General features: G+C 48.5%; 1 protein-coding gene across 4 annotated transcripts in view; it reads left to right on the top strand.

The window, feature by feature from the left end:
• The first annotated feature begins 2,882 nt into the window (after positions 1-2,882).
• Positions 2,883-21,553, top strand: part of LOC136518030 (bidirectional sugar transporter SWEET3a-like) — a 70,581-nt gene continuing 51,910 nt past the window's right edge. For 2 of the 4 annotated variants that reach the window (XM_066511682.1, XM_066511681.1), the window contains exons 1-5: positions 2,883-2,997; positions 3,086-3,122; positions 3,216-3,438; positions 3,832-3,993; positions 4,311-4,380. In XM_066511682.1, coding sequence (XP_066367779.1) covers positions 2,889-2,997; positions 3,086-3,122; positions 3,216-3,438; positions 3,832-3,993; positions 4,311-4,380 — 601 coding nt within the window. In that variant the 5' untranslated portion in view covers positions 2,883-2,888. Of the gene's footprint in view, positions 2,998-3,085; positions 3,123-3,215; positions 3,439-3,831; positions 3,994-4,310; positions 4,381-4,469; positions 5,162-14,007; positions 14,040-21,553 lie in introns of those variants that run through there. The other 2 variants (XM_066511680.1, XM_066511679.1) reach the window with 2 other exon arrangements.

Below are 21,553 nucleotides of genomic sequence, written 5' to 3'. Positions count from 1 at the left end.
AAAAAACTAGATATAAAGATCTTTTCCAATGATACTAATTATGTATCATAAATATTAATATATTTTAATATATATTTAGTCTAAGTTGTTTATCGGGAAACCAAAACGACAGATATATTTAGTCTAAGTTGTTTCTCAGGAAAGCAAAACTATAGATACGTAGGGTCAGAGGGAGTACCACAACAACGGGCCATGCACGGTCAAACATGAAACCTTTTGCACACGCAGAGTAGCTCATGCTACTGTGTTGCCGCGCTATGTATAATGCCATGCAGTAGCAAATTAATTATTCACGCAACAGGAAGAACGACGTTGACAAAAAATGTGATAGGATTTACTGTTTGATGTACTGTAGTTTCTATGATCTGAGCCGCACAAAATGGACCTAACAGTTGACGGTACATATGCACCTAGGGAGGCGATGAAGATCGCAATTCACATGTACGGGTAGATATTGCTCATATCATATTTATTTTCATATTTTTTAAGATTCATCAGAGCTATATACGGATACAAATGCAGATTTGTTTTTGTTATAAATAAGAATTAATGTGCTTCGAATACGGGACAAGTTACATCTAGATAACGTTGCTCAAGAATATTTCTTGGAAACTGAATAAAGACAACACAATATCTACATGTATAAAATACAAAAAGCACAAATTACCTCATATTTAAAGCATAAATTTATTTATGATCAAATTGCTCAAACTATTCTCAAACTTATTTTTTCTAAATTAAAGAATATTTGCATTCACTAACCATTTGTATTTATTTAGTTTACTTTTAAGTTTTTAAAAATAGTAGTTGAATTTAAACTTTGTTCATAATTCATAGTTCTATATGAATTTTATAAAATATGGCCAATTATTATTCACTTACCGTTTCTGGGCTGAAATTTATCTTTTATTTTGAGTCTACAGAGCCGCGGTGATAATGTTTCACCGAGGCCGGCAGGAGGCAAAAACAATTTTCACCCCTGGCTTTTCGCTCACTACACCACACTTACAAACCAACGGAGGAAACCAGTTTCACCATTTATTTGAAAGCCGTGGACACGCGCAGTGGCCAACTGGCCTTTGAGCTAATGGGACTGCCAGCTTGGTGAACGATGCAACGATGAAAATCACCACTGTTACCACCGCAGTGATAGCTATTTTCACCGCTGGTTTGTTCGGCCACTGCGCTCCACCTGCTACAATGATCCGGTGGTGAAAAGCAGCGAGAACAAAAAACACTTTTCAATCCTCTTCTTCATTACTCCCTCCACTTCTTTGCACGTTCCTTCCACCCTTTATTTCTTCCCCATTCTTGCGTCTTTTTTCACTAAGGTCCTCATGGAGGCGTGTGTTAGCTTGAACTTGTATTCTCAAACTTATATATCTCATGTTCTTGAGAGAACAATGTGGTCGGATTTGATGTATGGACTCTTGACTAGAACCGAATGTATATTTAAATGCATTGTGTAGGTTGTGGGCATGATGTGATCATAATACTAATGCTACTATTTATTATACTACAATTAAATTAGTATTTTGAAAATCCATTATGACCTCCTGCTCTAGACAAAACGTTTTGTTGATATGGTAAAACTGGCGATGGATGAAGACATCACCGCCGGATCAAACGCCACACCGGCTATAAAACGATGAGCTCTTCATCACCAATGTTGATGATTTCTTCGTCACCGCCGGATCGTACGCAAACCGACGGTGATGTCTGCTTCATCACTGCCACATCATATGCTAAACCGGCGGTGATAGAGACAACATTGCCACCGGATCAAATGACACACCGGCGAAGATGAGCTCTTCTTCATCACTGCCAGGTCTCACACCGCATCGGCGGTAATGATCACTTCATCATCACCGGATCAAACAACACACCAATGTTGATGATTTCTTCGTCACCGCCGGATCGTACGCAAACCGACGGTGATGTCTACTTCATCACTGCCAGATCATATGCTAAACCGGCGGTGATAGAGACAACATTGCCGCCGGATCAAATGACACACCGGCAATGATGAGCTCTTCTTCATTACCTCCAGATTGCATGCCGCATTGGCGGTAATGATCACTTCATCACTGCCGGCTCAAACAACACACCAATGGTGATGATTTCTTCATCACCGCTAGACCGTACACCAAATCGACAGTGATGTCCACTTCATCACCGCCGGATCATATACCAAACTACAGTGATAGAGACAACATTAGCGACAGATCATACGCCAAGCCACTGGTGATAACCTTGGTTACCATTGCCCACTTTCACAAATGCTGACGAAAACCGATAGTAAAAGAGGGTTATGAACTAACATTCTATAGTAGTGATTATCCGACTAGATATCCAATATCCGACGAACACTAGCCTTCTTAATTATATTATAATATTATTATCTGATGATGTGAAAATTAAAAACTATCAGAATCTTGATTTGATATTTATGAAAATGTTTGGATATCCAAAAATATATCTAAATTAATATGACTCTATTCGATCGATCAGACGTCAGAAACTATCTGTATTATTTATATCCCTGTATGCAACCTACCCCGCACAGGTACGTATGCTATCCAAGTGTCAATTATCTGTCTGTAAGGATATTGCAGAGGATCTCGTTCTTTCATGATTATTCTCGAAGGCTCATACACGGAACTTATATATTATATTAGATTAGATAGATACCAGACAACAGATGAAAAACCTTGTCTGCATTACTCTACTTTTGCACAAAACACAGCTTTTCGTAGCTAGTAATGGGAAAGGCACTCCGCATGTACTAATATTCTTTCTAGCATACATAGTGGCTTGAGCATACCGTTGTCTCTCCAGCTTAACATTTGTTGCTGTGTGCTATAAATAGGCGACCATTATCGTAGCAAATGAAGAACCAGCCACAATTTAGGTCCTATCCTCTTGCGTCAAGAGAGACTCGTAAAGCCATCAGAGCAACAATGGTTACTAGCATTCGCTTCATAGTTGGAATTATAGGTATTTTCTGTCTTCAAACTATGACCCTGCTGATTTATTGTTCAACAACTTCGCCTATACCACCTCGCTTATCGTCTCTTTCTTGCAGGATCTGTAGTCTGTGTGCTCCTCTATGCGGTTCCAGTGTAAATGACTACATGCATATCCTGAGCTAATATGATCCCAAACACAGCATGGAGCGTATGTGTGGCTAACTAATTTCTGTAAATTTTTTCCAGGCTGACGTTTAAGAGAGTGGTAAAAGAGGCCAGTGTTGGAGAATTCTCATGCGTCCCATATATCCTAGCTCTTTTCAGTGCCTTCACTTGGGGCTGGTACGGCTTTCCAATTGTGAGTGATGGGTGGGAGAACCTATCACTCTTTGGTACCTGCGCTGTTGGAGTACTCTTTGAAACTTCATTCGTCATCGTATACATATGGTTTGCACCAAGAGACAAAAAGGTACATATACTTAGGGCCTATTTGGATCCCATGGCTAAAAATTAGCCCACCTTGTGAAAATAGATTAAACATGAGCTAATTATGGAAGGGCTAATGGACTCTAACCACCAATTAGCCCTCACTGATTCTTATTAGCCTAAAATTAGCCCACGTTTAGGCTTTCTAATTGGTATCCAAAAATATGGGTTAATTATTAGCTCTCTCATCCAAACACCCCCTTATTCTGGATGTTTCGATGGAATGCATGATGCTAATGCATCAGTTTAACCTAGATAGTCATATGAATAGTATCAATTCTTCGTACATGTGAATGTGATCACTCAAGTTTAAAAGTTTAGAATTTATATATATGTTCACATGCTCATCATCGGTGATACTAACATTACCTTGCAGAAGTTTGTCGTGCTAATGGTATCTCTGGTTGTGGCAATGCTCTGCGTGATTGTATCTTTGTCAAGCTTCATATTCCACACACACCATCAGCGCAAGCTATTTGTTGGTAGCATTGGTTTAGTGACTTCCATGTCGATGTACTGCGGTCCGCTTGTAGCCGTGGTGAGTACTATCAGTTATCACAGGATTATGGATTACAGATATTTAACATTTAACTGGAATCATGCATGACAAAAACTTACAACAGTGACCTAACATAGACCAACCACTGTATTTAAAACTATGTTCAAATTATTAGAAAACTAGGTTACTTTCTAATGTAATATAACGGCTACTACTAACAAACCAAAATACTACAGAAATGAAATGAGTTTAGATATGAAGGCTAAAACTCTGAAAGAAAAAGTCTTCTAATGGTGCACTGATGGAAGTATTTTCTTAGCTCATCCTGCTTTTCTTTTGACCTCCCATAATTGCAGAAACAAGTTAACAGGACAAAGAGTGTGGAGTTCATGCCTTTCTTGTTAGCTCACAGGATCACCGGCTCAGGTGAGTGAACTACTGACCAGTCTTGCCGAGCACCCACTAGCTAAGCCGACCATGAATAAGCGTTGTCCGTCCCCACACACTATGGCCAGAGGTTGAAGAAGAGGGAGAACAGAGCATACACACACAGTACAAGACACCAGCGTTGGCCGAAGCCCTGTATGAGAGATGACAAATCTGAACTCTCTTTACTGAGTTACCGTGGTAGTCTATTTATACAACTCTATCCATCTAGTCCTAATACAGCGCACATGCTGTAACAGTAACTAGATAACATACAAGGCTGACTCTGCGCCGGCCTCTGCATGTGGCTACAGTGCTGTAGGTGAGCCGTTCTGCGCCTGCACCTGTAGCGGCTACAATATCACAGCAGAGAGCCTTTTCGACACCGCGTTTCCCTTGCTGTGTGTTCACACAAGGAAGCAGTAGTGTATTCTAACAATTCTTCCCCTAAACCTACTGCTATCCCTTGTACCCCTTCCATGCCGATCATCTCCTTCAGCTCCGTGAGTCGAACACGTCCGAGTGGCTTGGTGAGGACATCCGCGAGTTGCCGACCAGTTTCGACGAACTCGATGACGATCTGCCCTCTATCGACACAGTCCCTGAGGAAGTGGAACTTCACGTCGATATGTTTGCTCCGGTCGTGCAGAACCGGATTCTTCGCGAGGGCGATGGCGAGCTGGTTGTCCACCATCAGTGCTGGTGGGTGAGCTTCCACACCGGTCAACTCACCTAGCAGCCGGCGCAGCCACACAACTTGGCACGCTGCTGTTGCCGCCGCTACGTACTCTGCCTCGCATGCATATAGCGCCACCACCTTCTGTTTCAGCACAGCCATGAAATTGGGGCCGATCTGAGGAAGACGAGCACGCCAGAGGTGCTCCGTCGTCCGTCGATGTCCCCCGCCATGTCTGCATCGCTGAACACAGTGAGCTGCAGCCTACTCCCACCGGTCTTGGGAAAGATGATTCCTTGATCCACCGTCCCTTTGACGTAGCGCAATAGCCGCTTCACTGCAGCCCAGTGATCCTCTCTGGGATCCTCCATGAAGCGACTGACGTAGCCCATGGCGAACGCAATGTCCGGCCTCGTGTGGACTAGGTGACGCAGACCACCGACGATGCTCCGGTAGAGTGTTGCATCCACCTTCGTCGCAGTGCTAGCCTTCGTCAGCTTCGGCCGCTCCTCCATCGGAGTCACGCATGGCTTGCACTCAGCCATGCCGCTCCGCTCCAATAGCTTGGAGGCATACACGCTCTGACCGAGCGTGATTTCCTCCTTCTCCTGTCTCACCTTGATGCCGAGGTAGTAGGAGAGTGCGCCGAGATCGCTCATTCGAAAACGAGCCACCATCTCACGCTTGAAGCCCTGTATGTCCTCCGTGCGTGCGCCAGTGACGATTAAGTCATCCACATACACGCCGACGACGAGCTCCTCCTTCCCCCATCGCCGTGTGTAGAGCGCGTGCTCGGTTGCGCACCGTTGAAACCCAAGCTCGCCCAGCGTGGCGTCAAGCTTGGCGTTCCATGCTCGTGGGGCCTGCCGTAGCCCATAGAGCGCCTTACGTAGTCGGAGCACCCTGTGCTTCTCCCCTTTGACGGCGAAACCTAGAGGTTGCCTGATGAAGACCGTCTCCGCCAGCTCACCGTTGAGGAAGGCTGATTTAACGTCCAAGTGATGGACGCACCAGTCCTTTGCTGCTACCAAGGCTAGTAGCAAACAGACCGACTCCATGCACGCTACTGGCGTAAAGACCTCCTTGAAGTCTATGCCCTCACGCTAAACAAAGCCTTGGGCGATGAGACGCGCCTTATGCTTGATAATAGCACCGAGCTCGTCTCGGTTGACCTTGTACACCCACTTTAAGCTGATCGGACGACATCTCGGAGGTGGATCGACGAGCTGCCATGTCTCGTTTTCCTCGATCGCCTTCATCTCCTCCAGCATCACCCGTTGCCAGTTTCTGTCCCGCTCGGCCAGCGCGAACATGGGTGGTTCCTCTGCACTGATGAGCAGCAGCTCCACATCATTGAGCAGCCGATCAGCCAGTCCTAAGGGTCCTATGCCGCCGACAATGTTGTCCAGCTTGCGGAGGCGCACCTCCTCACCTTCATGGAAGGCATCCATGAACTTAGTGATGTCACTAGGGGGTGAGGCGAACTCAATCAGTGTTGACGGAGTTCTCTGTTCTGCCGAAGTGCTCGGCACCCTAGTTGTAGTGCTCGGCACTACTTCTGGATAGCTCATCATAACTCCTACAGTGCTCGGCCCCACCGTAGGAGTGCTCAGCCTCAGTCTTGGAGTGTTTGTCACCACTGTAAGACGTCTTGGCTCCGCCACGGAAGTGCTCAGCACCCATCCTGGAGTGGTCGCCACCACTGCAGAACCTCCTGGAGCCACTCCTGGCGTGCTCGGCATCCCTCCAGGAGTGCTCGGCACTCCACCCGAAGTGCTCGGCATCCCTCCCGAAGTGCTCGGCACTGCCCCAGGAGTGCTCGGCTCTGTCGCTGGAGTGCTCGGCACCTCTTCCCCAGCGTCTCCACCACCGTGGATGACCAGGTGCTCGACAACGGTGCTGGTGAAGCCGCCAGCTTCCCTCGTGCTCGAACTAGTCCAGTCCCAAGCCGCCTTCTCGTCGAACACGACATCGCGCGAGACAAGCACCTTGTCTCCATGTGGGCCATAGAGCCGGTACGCCTTGGTACCCTCCACGTAGCCTAGGAACACCATTGGGTGCTCCTATCCTCTAGCTTGGTGAGGTTCGGCTTTGTCTTCCTGATGTGGCCGATGCAGCTGAATGTTCGGAGGAAGGACACGCTCGACTTGCGCCCATACCAAGCTTCGAATGGCATCTTGCCCATCAGGGCCTTGGTCGGAGCGTGGTTGAGGATGAACACCACAGTGGTCACCACCTCCCCCTAGAACCTTATTAGCATCCCTTTGGCCTTCATCATGGATCGGGCCATGCCGACCACCTTCTGGTTCAGTCGCTCCACCACGCCATTCTATTTTGGCGAGTACGGCGCGGTGTGGTGTCGCACCACACCTTGATCCGCGTAGTATGCCGTGAACTCACTACACCATAGCCCCAGAATAGCAACATACCGTGGGTCGGTATAGGTCGATATAACGACGCTCCGTCGATCGGTATAGATCTATGCCGACACTTACTTGCAGCTGCTAAAAGTGGCATTAGTATAGCCTACGCCGACCAACAAGTTTTTAGCGACCAACGGTCTGACGCCTTAGAGGCTACATATACCGACACATAGTTTAAAGCTATAAATACTTTTAGCAACTAACAGTCCAATGCAAATCATTCACATAGAGATAGTATATATGTTGCTAATCAGCAGTACATAATAACCTAAAAATAATCTATTATCAATGCACACACATTCACTACAAGATATATTAACCATAACTGATTCATTCATATATGAGTAGCCCAATATAAGGCCAGTCAGATTCAAGATCATAAGTACAAAATTGATTAGAAGCTCGCAAACATGAAGTTTGTGCATGAGCAAGCCATCAACATCCCTATATCTACCTCATGTGACCAAAATTCATACATCCACCACTTGTAACCAAAAGCTTAGCTCACTAACACCGTGAGCTCACTGCTCAAATTTCACTAACAGTGAGCTCACAGTCTTATCTCTAATAGGTTCAAAACAAAACACAACTTCGATGAGCCCTTTTAACTTGTCGACACCATCAGGTACGCTGCCTAGGCCTTGCAGGATGGCTGAAATGCAATATGAATATCCAATTAGCGACAATTTTTACCAAAATTGGAGAAAGACAGCCAATAAGATAAACTCCAAGAGGTTCTCTAAAATTAATATCCAAATTTTATAAAAAAGGAAAGTTCAATGTCACAAACCATTGTAAATGAAATAAATAAGTAAACTGATACTACCTAACTCAAAGCAATATATAGATTTACTATATGGGCTGGCACTGGAGGTTAACATATAAGATGATGAACTAAATATACATGCTGATATGACTAATAAAATAACCATCAGCGTGTAAATACTAAATATGCAGTGCCAAAAACATACACGTTTACGAGAACACCATAACTAGCAGTTTCACAGGATGTATACCCTCGTTTTTTCAAACAGTGCAGCTGTACAGGAGGAACAATCATATGAACACACAAGCAGCAGTATGTGTACCAAAGATCCTACCTTGTACTAGAGGAAGAATCATATGAACACACGTAAAGAGCAGCAGCACGCAGCAGTACCAAACACGCTGGCAGCAGCAGATCAAACACATAGGTAGCAGCAGATCAAACACTAATAGAACCACAATACTGAACTTTGCCTCGGCTTGCAATAAACAGATTGTCCATGTTTCTTTCCCCTTCTCCACACCTGAAAAATGAATAAAAATATCCTTCAAGCAGTGCAGGAAAATATCCTTCAAACTTTGATATGTGCCAGGTGCAGAGCTAGGAATAATGCTCATATACGCAGAATAATTAGTAGTTAATGATATCACAAGTAACATAACATGCTATAACTTGAAGTGGCTAGGCTCCAGGTATTGACAGGGAAACATGCATGGAAGGCTATGTTTGATTTAGCTGGAGGTTTTTTTTATGTGAGTATGATCTAGAAGCTATTTTATCTTTGAGCAAACTTGTCAATCACTCATGCATAAAAAACTCTGGTGCTGCAGTAGTCGATGGAAGCGGGTTAATTATGTTAAACAAAATTAGAGGATATGGTTATCTACAACACATACATGGACAAAATTTCAAATACAGGTACTGGATTTAGCAGCCACCCCTAAACTGTTATTTATTTGGGGGTTGTCAAGATGGAAATCCATAACTTAAAGAGATGAACAAACACAAGATTGACGATTTACATAATAAGGAAATCCTACACACTCAACTAAACTATCGATCAAGGCCTCCAAGGACTAACTGGGTTAATGTGCAAATTATGAGAGTAGCAACCTTTGACTCCACTCCCAGTCCTACTGAACTAACTGATGCATGAACACATTTTAGAACACCCAATACATCATATCTGCAACAGCAGAGACAGCGGGAAGGAACTCACGTTCTTGTCACACCCGGGTAGGAGATGTTGGCGTCGTAGTGCTGCACGCCCATGACGGTCTCGATGCTGTCGGCGATGAGGTCGTGGGACTGGAGGCTATAGCACATTCCGCGGGTGCCCATGGTTTACAAACCTGTGAACCATTTGTGAGCTAACTGGAGAGCATGTACTATTAGTGTAAGAAGACCAACTGATTCTGAGAAAACAGGCAGCAGCCTCTTTGATCACCTGTGTTGTAATCAAGTTGGCTGTCCCACGGTAAGCAAGAAACATGAAATTTGGAAAGGATATTTTGTTCTACACTACAATAGAAGTGATGGCGTCTATGGCTTTGTTTGGTGCATGTAAAGTTTCAGTAGCCTAGACTCATATAGTGTGTATTTTCCAATAATCAATTGGGCATTATGGATTGTAGATTTAGGTTATATGGAGTTCTTGTTAGAAACAAAGCTTGACGTCATCTAGTATTGAACTTCTGTAGCCCTACCAGTCTGTACTCAGTTCAACACAGGTTAAAGACTTGTAGGTAACCATAAACTTAGCAGAAATTCAGAACTTTCAAAGTTGTGGATTCGTGAAGAGCTACAATTCTCTAGCCAATTGCAACAAGCATGATTGCATGAACCAATTTTTTTCAACAATTTGACGGTGAGAAAAAGCAACACAAAAGTGTGGCCTCTGTAAACTTGTTTAATCACCGTGAAAACAGTAAAAATTGAGATAAAATGAGCAGGGCATCTCTCACCATGGGGGTCGAGGAGGAAGACCTGGCACGTGCATCTTTTCGAACACCACGGTGCTGTGTGCCTTAAGCCCGGTCACGAACCCATCATAGCCAATGAGGGAGAAAGCGAGGTGGTGATGCCAAGGCAGCTGAGACGGTGGCGCACCCGCCGCAAATCGGGGGGAGAGAGAGAGAGAAACAGTAAGGGAGAGGCAGAGAGATACCAGCCTCCTATTGAAGTGCGCCTGCACAGCCTGCTGTGGCACATCAGCGAAATAGTGCTCACACAGCTCACCGCCGTCACGCGACGTGTTGCCGCCTTACTTCCTGGGAGAGGTTCCGGCCCTGTGGGGAATGATGGCAGTGAGAGCAGCTGCCGCGGCCTCGGCCCTGGGTTGGGCGCCCCACACCGACGCGAGGAGCTCGGTGCTCGGAGCCGTACCCGCGATACAAAGCGACGTGCACGGATTCACATAGGGAAGACCAAGGGACGAATGTACCTGGTGGTGCGAGGGTGCGAGGGCCCTCTTGTCCATCCCGGCCCGCCGTGGCGTTGGAGAGGTGGCGGCACCCGCACACCGCACGCCCCGCCGCAGCCTCGCCTAGCCCAGAGGCGACGAAGTAGAGGTGAATGGCGACGCACCGGCCGTCCCTGCCCCTACCCCTGAAACACAGCCTCAGATTCAGCATGTTCCTTTCCCCTTCCCCCTCCCCGTATGTCCTCCTCTTCCCGCACCACCACGAAAGGTGCCACCCTGCTCCCTCAGCGGCCCCTCCACGTCCACGTCCGCGTCATGGCGTCCTACGTGGCCGACGGCCTGGTCTGGCGCGGTTGGCGTTCTGCGGCCTAGCCTCGCGTGGGGGTTGTGCTGCTTAAGGGAAGGGGACGGGGAAGGAGGAACTGGAGGGCGACGCACTTGGTTGGACGAGCGGGGAGGAGATGGGCGGCGCACTTTGATTCTGAGAGGGGGAAGGGGAAGGGGAAGGGGACGGGGAAAAGGGCGACCGGCGGGGTAGATGGGAAAATTTTGGGAGATGAGCGGGGTAACGAAAGACTAGGGTTTAGATACGATGGGCTCGTGGGCCCTAAAATTTTACCATGAACGGCCTTAAATTTTCATGTGTTTCTTCGGCACGATGCACAGCTACGTTCAATAGCGACGGATGGTCAGCCTCCTTTACTATTCTATTCCGACCCACCATTTGACGCTATAGGTAAAAACTTATACCGACCAATGGTTTATTGGAACAAGTATATGTACCAACTCTTAGTTTGTGGGAGAGTTGTACCGACCAACAGTTTAATGGTGATAATGAACTTATAACGACACACATGTGACGCTATATTAGTGTTGTGGTGTAGTGACTCCACTGAAGTGAATTCGCCACCGCGATCAGTCCTCAGCACGCAGAGCTTATTGCCGCTCTCGGCCTCCGTGCGCATCTTGAACTTCTTGATCATCATCGCCACTTTGTCCTTGCTTGTCAAGAGTTGCAGCCACATGTAGCGACTGCAATCATCCACGAGCAAGAGGAAGTACCGCCAACCACCATTTGTAGCTGGCATGATCGGCCCGTAGAGGTCATCGTGGATGAGCTCGAGAGCGTCCTTCGCGCGATACTTGGCCACCTTTGGGAATGGTAGCCTCCTCTGCTTCCCAGCCAGGCAGCTGTCACACAACTCGCCTCTACGCTTGATGTGGGGTAGCCCTCGGACCATCTTCTCTAGCCGACCAAGCGCGTCGAAGCTGAGATGTCCGAATCGGGCATGCCACATCCACGGTTCCTCAGAGTGCCTTGTTGCTAGGCACACAGGCTACTCTACCTTTAGGTCGAGCAGGTACAACCAGTTTAGGGACCTCTTCACCTTGGCAAGAAGTCACTGCTCCTGGTCCCTGATCCTAAGGACTCCGTCCTTGATTAGTACCTCGCTATCGCACTCATCCAGCTGACCAATGCTGATGATGCTGGAACGCAGCTACGAGATGTAATATACATCCATTAGCGCGTGGTGCTCCCCGTTCTGGCACCTGAAGATGATGGTGCCACACCCTTGGATTGCCACCCGTGAGTCGTCATCAAACTTCACCGTACCGGTAACATCGTCGTCGAGCTCAAAGAAGGATGCCTTGGAGCCCGTCATGTGGTTGCTAGCACTAGAGTCCAGATACCACCACTGCTCCTAATCGGCGCCCACACGTCCGACGTGGACTTGGGCGCATGGTTCGTCGAGGTTGATAGTCTTCAGGGCCTTCCGAGGTCCTTCCACCGTTGTCACCTCTTCCTTCTCCTCGGCCTCGACGTCGTGTAGTGCACAGAACATTGCCATCAGGATAGTGGCCTCATCCTCATCATCAGCTTGCACCAGATGAACCTCAGCCTTCTTCTCCTGCTTGCGATTTGGGCACTCCCAAGCCCAATGGCCCATCTTCCCGCAGCGTCGATAGGCATTGGGGTCGACCTGCTTCTTCTTCTCCAAAGAAGCCTTGTCACGACGCTTGCCATTGCCACCGCGGTTGGAGGAGGCTGTCTTCCTGGAGTTTCTCTAAGCAGCCTAATCCTCTTCTGTCAATAGCAGTTTGCCGCTATCCTTCATTGCTGTCGCCTGCTCCAGGTGCCCGTCCATTGCTCATAGATGGCCTGTAACATCCTCAATGGTGAGGGTGGACAAGTCCAGCATCGTCTCTATGGAGAGAGTGACCTGGATGTACTTTGCTAGCATGGAGTGGAGGTACTTGGAGACCACCTCCTCTTCGTCGATGGTGACACCATGGCTCTTCAGCTTGCTGATGAGCGTCTGCAGGCAGAGGGATAAGTCCTCCACCATTTTACCATCCATGAACTTGAGGTTGGCATACTCCTGCTTCAGAAGCTGGGTTGTCGCCTTCTTTGCGCGGTTGGAACCGACATGCTTCACCGCAATAGCCTCCCACGCCTCCTTAGCAGAGCTCTCCACCCCAACGGCTCCCTGTACTCCACTGGTACAGCAGCGAGGATAGCCTCCAACGCTGACATGTCATCTTCTTCATTGTCGGTGCCCTTGTCAACAGCATTCTAGAGCTATCGGGCTTTGAGCTTGACCTTCATGGTCACCGACCACTCTCCATAGTTGGTGTGAGTCTACGTCGGCCAACTGGTGCCGCTGACCTCCCGCACCGTGCGAACAAAGACCTTCGGTCGTTGCTGGGCAGCCACAGTAGTGCCACTGCTGTCGCCCATCTTTGAACCGTCCGTCATCGCCGGCGGTTAGTCTGGCGACGATGCTTGTATGGCTCCGATACCACTTGTTAGCTCACAGGATCACCGGCTCAGGTGAGTGAACCACTCACCAGTCTTGCCGAGCACCCGCTAGTGTTGCCTAGCTAAGCCGACCACGAACAAGTGTTGTCTGTCCCCACACACTATGGCCAAAGGTTGAAGAAGGGGGAGAACAGAGCATACACACATAGTACAAGACACCAGCATTGGCCGAAGCCCTGTATGGGAGATGGCAAATCTGAACTCTCTTTACTGAGTTGCCATGGTAGTCTATTTATACAACTCTATCCATCTAGTCCTAGTACAGCGCACATACTATAATAGTAACTAGATAATATACAGGGTTGACTCTGCGCCGGCCTCTGCATGTGGCTACAGTGCTGCAGGTGAGCCATTCGGTGACTGCACCTACAATGACTACAATATCACAGTAGAGAGCCTGTTCGGTGCCTTCTCCCTGTTGTGTGTTCACACAAGGAAGTAGTAGTTTATTTTAACATTTCTACCTGTCATTGTTTTCCTTATTAACCAGTTTTACTTGGATGCTGTATGGAATCCTAGGATGTTGTGAACCTTAGTTCATACGAGGGATAGGGTGGATAACCATTGCCAAGAGGAAGGTCGGGCAAAGTCGGCGTGGAGCGAGACTAGAGTATTTGGGGGTTTCCCAAGGCCAGGTAATGGTGCCAGGGTTTTTGCCTGGCTACCGCAGCAGAGGTGAGATTGAAGACAAAGTAGATGAGAGGTAGGAGATAACTTGTTTCTTCATTGCTTAATCCATTCCATTGATGCTGGTTACAATATATAGGAGCTAAGCTCCCTGCTAGGCGCACAAACTCTAGCCCTTTCATACTTGAGGCAACTTCAACTACTCCTTAATTGCTATTAATAGCCTTAATGACATTGGCCCTTTTAGCCACCAGCCTCCTCGGGCTGTGCCAGGCCATGCGCTGCCTTGGGAGCACCCCTGCATGCAGCCATGCACATGACATCTCCCCCGTCCTTGAAGACCAGCTCATCCTCGAGCTAGAAGCATGGAGAGCTATCGTTGAACCTGATGGCGTCCTCCTGGATCCCATGGGAAGAGCCCAGCAACTAGCTTCTAGAAACGGGGGGGCCGGTCGCCCTAGAGTTCACCCTGGCCTGATCCCCGTGAACCAAGGAAGGATGCCGCCGCTGGATGCTCTTGTTGTAGGGCAGCGACCCTCCCTTGCAAGACACTGGAGGAGGTGGTGAGGAAGTGGATGAGCTTGGCCAAATCAGCCATGGTGGATTTTGCCCTTGGTGATGAGATTGGGAGCAGCAAGGGTGATGAGATGGAGGTAGCAAAGAGTGGTGGCGAGGATGGAACAGCGGTGGGAGGTGTGATGGTGGTAGGTGGTGGCGTATGAATAGAGGAGGGACACCCTATTGAAAGTGTAGTTCTGATCGCTGCCCGCATCTTCCTTGTGGTGAGCCTCACCATGAATCCTCACGCCACCGCTTGTAGGCGGACTATAGCCTCCTCATGGAGAGACCACACCCACCGGTGTGCCAGGAGCCCTCATGCTACCGCCTGAAGCAGCACCATAGCAAGGCGTTCACGCTCTAACTTCTCCACATAGCGGTTGAACATCACAACGAAGCGATCCATGTCCTCTGTGAGACGGCGCATCCCATTAGCAAGGGCACCAATGGCATCATTGATAGCAGAAGCCATGGACATGGATCGAAACCAAAGCTATCTGATACCAGATGTTGTGAACCTTAGTTCATACGAGGGATAGGGTGGATAACCATTGCCAAGAGGAAGGCCGGGTAAAGTCGGCGTGGAGGGAGACTAGAGTATTTGGGGGTTTCCCAAGGCTAGGTAATGGTGCTAGGGTTTTTGCTTGGCTACCACAGTAGAGGTGAGATTGAAGACAAAGTAGATGAGAGGTAGGAGATAACTTGTTTCTTCATTGCTTAATCCATTCCATTGATGCTAGTTACAATATATAGGAGCTAAGCTCCCTGCTAGGTGCACATACTCTGGCCCTTTCATACTTGAGGCCCCTTCAGCTGCTCCTTAATTGCTATTAATAGCCTTAATGACATTGGCCCTTTCAGCCACCAGCCTCCTCAGGCTGTGCCAGGCCATGCGCTGCCTTGGGAGCACCCCTACATGCAACCATGCACATGACATCTCCCCCGCCCTTGAAGACCAGCTTGTCCTCGAGCTGGAAGCATGGAGAGCTATCGTCGAACCTGATGGCATCCTCCTGGATCCCATGGGAAGAGCCCAGCAACTAGCTTCTAAAAATAGGGGGGCCGGTCGCCCTGGAGTTCACCCTGGCCTGATCCCCATGAACCAGGGAAGGATGCCGCCGCTGGATGCTCTTGTTGTAGGGCAGCGACCCGCCCTTACAAGACACTGGAGGAGGTGGTGAGGAAGTGGATGAGCTTGGCCAAATCAGCCGTGTTTGATTTTGCCCTTGGTGATGAGATTGGGAGCAGCAAGGGTGATGAGATGGAGGTAGCAAAGAGTGGTGGCGAGGATGGAACAGCGGTGGGAGGTGTGATGGTGGTAGGTGGTGGTGTATGAACAGAGGAGGGACACCCTATTGAAAGTGTAGTTCTGATCGCTGCCCGCATCTTCCTTGTGGTGAGCCTCACCATGAATCCTCGCGCCACCGCTTGTAGGTGAACTACAGCCTCCTCACAGAGAGACCGCACCCACTGGCGTGCAAGGAGCCCTCATGCTACCGCCTGAAGTAGCACCGCAGCAAGGCGTTCACGCTCTAACTTCTCTACATAGCTGTTGAACATCATGACGAAGCAATCCATGTCCTCTATGAGACGGCGCATCCCATCAGCAAGGGCACCAAGGGCATCGTTGACAACAGAAGCCATGGATATGGATCAAAACCAAAGCTATCTGATACCAGATGTTGTGAACCTTAGTTCATATGAGGGATAGGGTGGATAACCATTTCCAAGAGGAAGGCTAGGCAAAGTCAGCGTGGAGGGAGACTATAGTATTTGGGGGTTTCCCAAGGCCAGGTAATGGTGCCAGTGTTTTTGCCTGGCTACCACAGCAGAGGTGAGATTGAAGACAAAGGAGATGAGAGGTAGGAGATAACTTGTTTCTTCATTGCTTAATCCATTCCATTGATGCTGGTTACAATATATAGGAGCTAAGCTCCCCGCTAGGCACACAGACTCTGGCCCTTTCATACTTGAGGCCCCTTCAGCTGCTCCTTAATTGCTATTAATAGCCTTAATGACATTGGCCCTTTCAGCCACCAGCCTCCTCGGGCTGTGCCAGGCCATGCGCTGCCTTGGGAGCACCCCTGCATGCAGCCATGCACATGACATCTCCCCCGCCCTTAAAGACCAACTCATCCTCGAGCTGGAAGCATGGAGAGCTATTGTCGAACCCGATGGCGTCCTCCTGGATCCCATGGGAAGAGCCCAGCAACTAGATTCTGGAAACGGGGGGGGGGTCGCCCTGGAGTTCACCCTGGCCTGATCCCCATGAACCAGGGAAGGATGCCGCCACTGGATGCTCTTGTTGTAGGGTAGCGACCCGCCCTTGCAAGACACTGGAGGAGGTGGTGAGGAAGTGGATGAGCTTGGCCAAATCAGCCGTGGTGGATTTTGCCCTTGGTGATGAGATTGGGAGCAGCAAGGGTGACGAGATGGAGGTAGCAAAGAGTGGTGGCGAGGATGGAACAACGGTGGGAGGTGTGATGGTGGCAGGTGGTGGCGTATGAACAGAGGAGGGACACCCTATTGAAAGTGCAGTTCTGATCACTGCCCGCATCTTCCTTGTGGTGAGCCTCACCATGAATCCTCGCGCCACCGCTTGTAGGCGGACTATAGCCTCCTCACAGAGAGACCACACCTGTCGGTGTGCCAGGAGCCCTCATGCTACCGCTTGAAGCAGCACCGCAGCAAGGCGTTCACACTCTAACTTCTCCATGTAGCGGTTGAACATCACGACAAAGCGATCCATGTCCTCTGTGAGACGGCGCATCCCATCAGCAAGGGCACCGAGGGCATCGTTGACAGCAGAAGCCATGGATATGGATCAAAACCAAAGCTATCTGATACCAGATGTTGTGAACCTTAGTTGTGGTTGCCCCCAGTGTCGTCGTCGTGGCTCCTTCATTGCCGACTCTCGACGTCGAGCTGCTCCGGTCGAGCCGCCCATGTTAGCCTCAGTCGTGGTTGCCCCCAGTGACTGTGGGGGTCCTTTCTTGGCAATGATGAGGGTTACCATGTGCTCTATTCTTGGCCTAGTGCGGGTGCTAGTCGTGGCTTGGCGTGGGGGCGCCCGCGTTGCAGGATTGCTACGCATACTCCTCCCGCACCTCCATGCCACCACCCGCTCTCGTTAGGCTCCAATGACATCGTCTTGGGCCCCTCCCTCTCCATTGGTCGCTCTGCCTTACAATGTGTGCGTCATTGTTGGCTCGCTCCCCGACACCTATGCATACGCCATAGTCACCTCCACTAGGGCCGGAGGAGCACCTTCCTGGGGTGAAATCTGTGTCATCCAACATGTGGAGGTAGAGGCAGCAGAGGCCACTTTGTCCTCGGCCCTTGTCGCTCTTGTGGAGGCGTCCATCCATGCATGTGTCATGGTGTGCCACGTTGTCTCGTACCTACCTCTCTGAATTCTTTGGTGTGGATGGGGAGAACATTACCATCCATGTGTGCTCCTAAGGACTTCCTAGTCTTCTTGTGTTTCAGGGTATTCTTTTTTGTTTTGAATGAACCGACGTTGACAATGTCTGTTCTATTGATATAGAACAAGAATACCCTATGCCAAAACATGCTATCACTGCCGGAGTATCATTGTCAAGTGTGCTTGAGCCGGAATCACTGCCAGGTGGTAAGGCGAGAATCTAGAAAATAGACGGTAAGCTAATCAGCCGGCAGTGATGGCGCCTATCATTGCCGGCTGATACCACCACCAGCAGTGAGTTCAAGCTATGAGCCGGCAGTGATAGATATCATATCATTGCCAACTTATGCTACAACCCGATAGTGATATATCTCTGCCGAGTCAAGATACAACCTGGCAGTGACATTTTGCATGTCACTATTGGTATTCATTCTGGCCTGTCAGTATTAGTTCTTTTTGGCCATTGGATCCACCTAACTATCACAACATTGATTCTCGACCATTGATCACACCTACCACCATTGCTTCTGGTTATAAAAGCGGTGTTCTGAGGCCTCCATGGCCAAAGATGAGGTCCAACCTGCTGGCCAATTTAGTATGCAAGATACCTCACCATCATAATATTTTTGCCACTTATAATATCGACATATATGGGCTCTTTTGTGGGAGAGAGTCCTACACATGTGTATTTCATTATGTATAGTCACGATGATGCACACGAGAGGTACTAGAAGAATGTTTTGTGAAGATGGAGAGCCCAACCTCAGTGCACCAGTTGGTTTTATAAACATGCTTGTCGGGGCACCGGTTGGTTGTCGGACTACGTTAAGCTAGTGGCTCGAAGTTGCTCATCACCCCTCCAACTGGTTGGTCTGCGTTGAGACAGCGGAGGCCACTTACTCATCATGGGGTCCAAACCCTTATGCACTTCGGTTGGCTCTCTCCATCTCCTCTGGCATTCTCTTGCACCTCTAAGACTACACTCGGGTGCTAGAAGAACGTTTGTGAGGTGGTTATATTGTAATGTGTTTATAGATTTCGATTGTAACAACACTCTAGTTGGTAAAATGATTGTAATATGTTTGTAGTTTTTGTACTATTTTTCTATACTTCAAATGATTCCTTATTTTTCTATAGTTTAAACCAATTATTGTGTGTGTGTAGCATCACTCTCGGCCAATTCACAAATTGCATCAGAGTGTTTCATAATTTACAAAAATATTTTGAATCATTCAATCTACAAACTTAGACAGATATACAATATGTAACAAAACATTTAAGGGGTACTTGGACGAAGCCCTGAAGTGGAGTTGCCTGGCTTGGAAGCTGCCTATGATATGCCTGTACTTCATTTGGTTGAGACCCTAGCAACAAGACTGGCACAGGCCACACCTGGCTAGAGGACGAAAGTTGCCTGGTCTAATCGCGTGTGCAACGCTTTTTCTCATGATGGAGTCTATACAATACGTAGCTTTCTTGTAACAAAAATAATGATTATTTCTAAACTACACAAACCATTCTCTTATGATTTTTATCTTTTATTATCCGGGTACATAGGCGCCTTTGAGAACTTGAGAAGCAGTATTAATAATATTATTTAAATACTTAAGTATATTATGCCTTCTGAAAATCAACTTATTACCATTCCATTGCACAAGAAAACATTGTTATGTCTTTCATTAGCTTTTCCAGGCGTAGACATGCAACCAAACATATCAACTCCCAACTAGCTTGGCCAAGTGGATTTCATCAAATTTCTAGGTGTCGGCCCCTCAATTTGAGAGTCCTAAGTGCATCCGTACTTGCGCCAGGATCATTGTCGGTGTTTTGTAAACCAGACTAGTAAATTTATACGATTGCCGTGCTGCTCTAGTAAGATGATGGTAGCATCCAAAAGACATGAGGATTTATACTGGTTTAGGCCAGAGCCCTACATCCAGTCTCAGAGAAGATCGAGTGCGTGTTCCTTGCTTCAATGCTCTGAAGTTCTTACAATGGGGGGGTGCAAGAATGGTGGAAGAGGAAGGAGAGCTAGAGCTAGGAGATGGACTACCTGGAGAGAAGCTCAGGAGCCCTGCTACGATGGAAAATGAGTGAAATGGTAGAGGATGTGAATCATGCCAAGATGGTTGTCCTGGCTGCCCTTATATAGAGATCGGGGCTAGGGTACATACAAAGCAATAGGTTCTCCCGACCGAGGGGGTCGCGAGCCTGAGGGAGGGCCTAGCTAACTTGGCTTGCAAGCTATGCCATCTTGTGGAGCTCATCCGGGCATGGCTGTCATCATGGTCTTGTAGCCACGTCGTGGTATGACGTGGCGTGGTGCTATAGTGCCTGTTGTGCCGGCATTGTAGGCACGATGGTGGTTCGCCAGCCGTCCTATGCGACGTGGTCTCCTCCATAGTCTTCGTCATCGTCTCCTAGTTTTCTAGGGTGTCGTACAGGAGTTAGTAGCCGCCCCAGGTTGTTGATCGTCTGGCTGTTTCGTGGAGCTGAGGGCCACGATCCCGATCATTGGGGTCATTGCTCTTATCGATCTGAATGGCCTTTAAGTCAAGACCCCCATCATGGATCCCATCCCATAGTGGGTGAGATCGTACCTGCGTCCTATCAGACCGTATCTGGCCGGTAGTCATCGTACCTGTTGTCATCGCTTTATGGAGGTATTGTTTTGTCTGTGCGGTGTGGCACAGGGATGGTGTCTGACCGGACTGAGGTGACTGCTGTCCCCTCGGTCCTTGCTAGGCCAGTGCAACATGCTTGTTCTTGTCAAAACATGCACGCTTGGCTAGGCTCGACCTCTCCCCATTCCTCCCAGGGATCGTGACGAGGGAGAGGTCGTGTCGGTGTTTCGAATAAACACCAACTAGTAAATTTATATTTGTTGTGCATTAGGCCCGGATGGTGTGCTAAAGGACACAAGGTTTATACTGGTTCGGGCAAAATGTCCCTACGTCCAGTTTGCTGCTGCTCATGTTATTAGCACCAAAAAAGGTTTGTAGTAGGGGGTACAAACGGTCGAGAGAGGGACAGGTCCCAAGTCTCTGATGGAAAGGTCGAAAGGATGCCGAGAGCTCAGTTGCTGCTCAGCTATGTGTAATGTGTAGGATTGATCCGTCCCTTTAGTGGGGTGCCCTGCCCTCCCTTTTGTAGACCAAGGGGGAGCAGGGATTGCAGATGGGAGAAAGAGGAAAAACTAGAGGTAGAGAAGGTCCTTCGAAGGTGCCGGGTCATCCTTTTCCCTTGAGCCTGCCCTGCTAACATGGTAGATTGTGCCAGGGATAGCATGTTTGTTGATCCTGATAGGGCCATGCTCTGGCTTTGGTCTGCTAGCGATCACGTCCCATCCTACTCCGGCGGATGATGCGACGTGCCAGGGTACCAAGCCATGACACTATGGGGAGCAGACGGGGAAGTGATCATACGTCCATACTATAGATGATGTGAGTTCCCTCC

This window comes from Miscanthus floridulus, chromosome 17 (genome assembly GCF_019320115.1).
Source record: "Miscanthus floridulus cultivar M001 chromosome 17, ASM1932011v1, whole genome shotgun sequence".
Classification (NCBI taxonomy): Eukaryota; Viridiplantae; Streptophyta; class Magnoliopsida; order Poales; family Poaceae; genus Miscanthus; species Miscanthus floridulus.
This window is presented reverse-complemented; position numbering and strand designations above follow the sequence as displayed.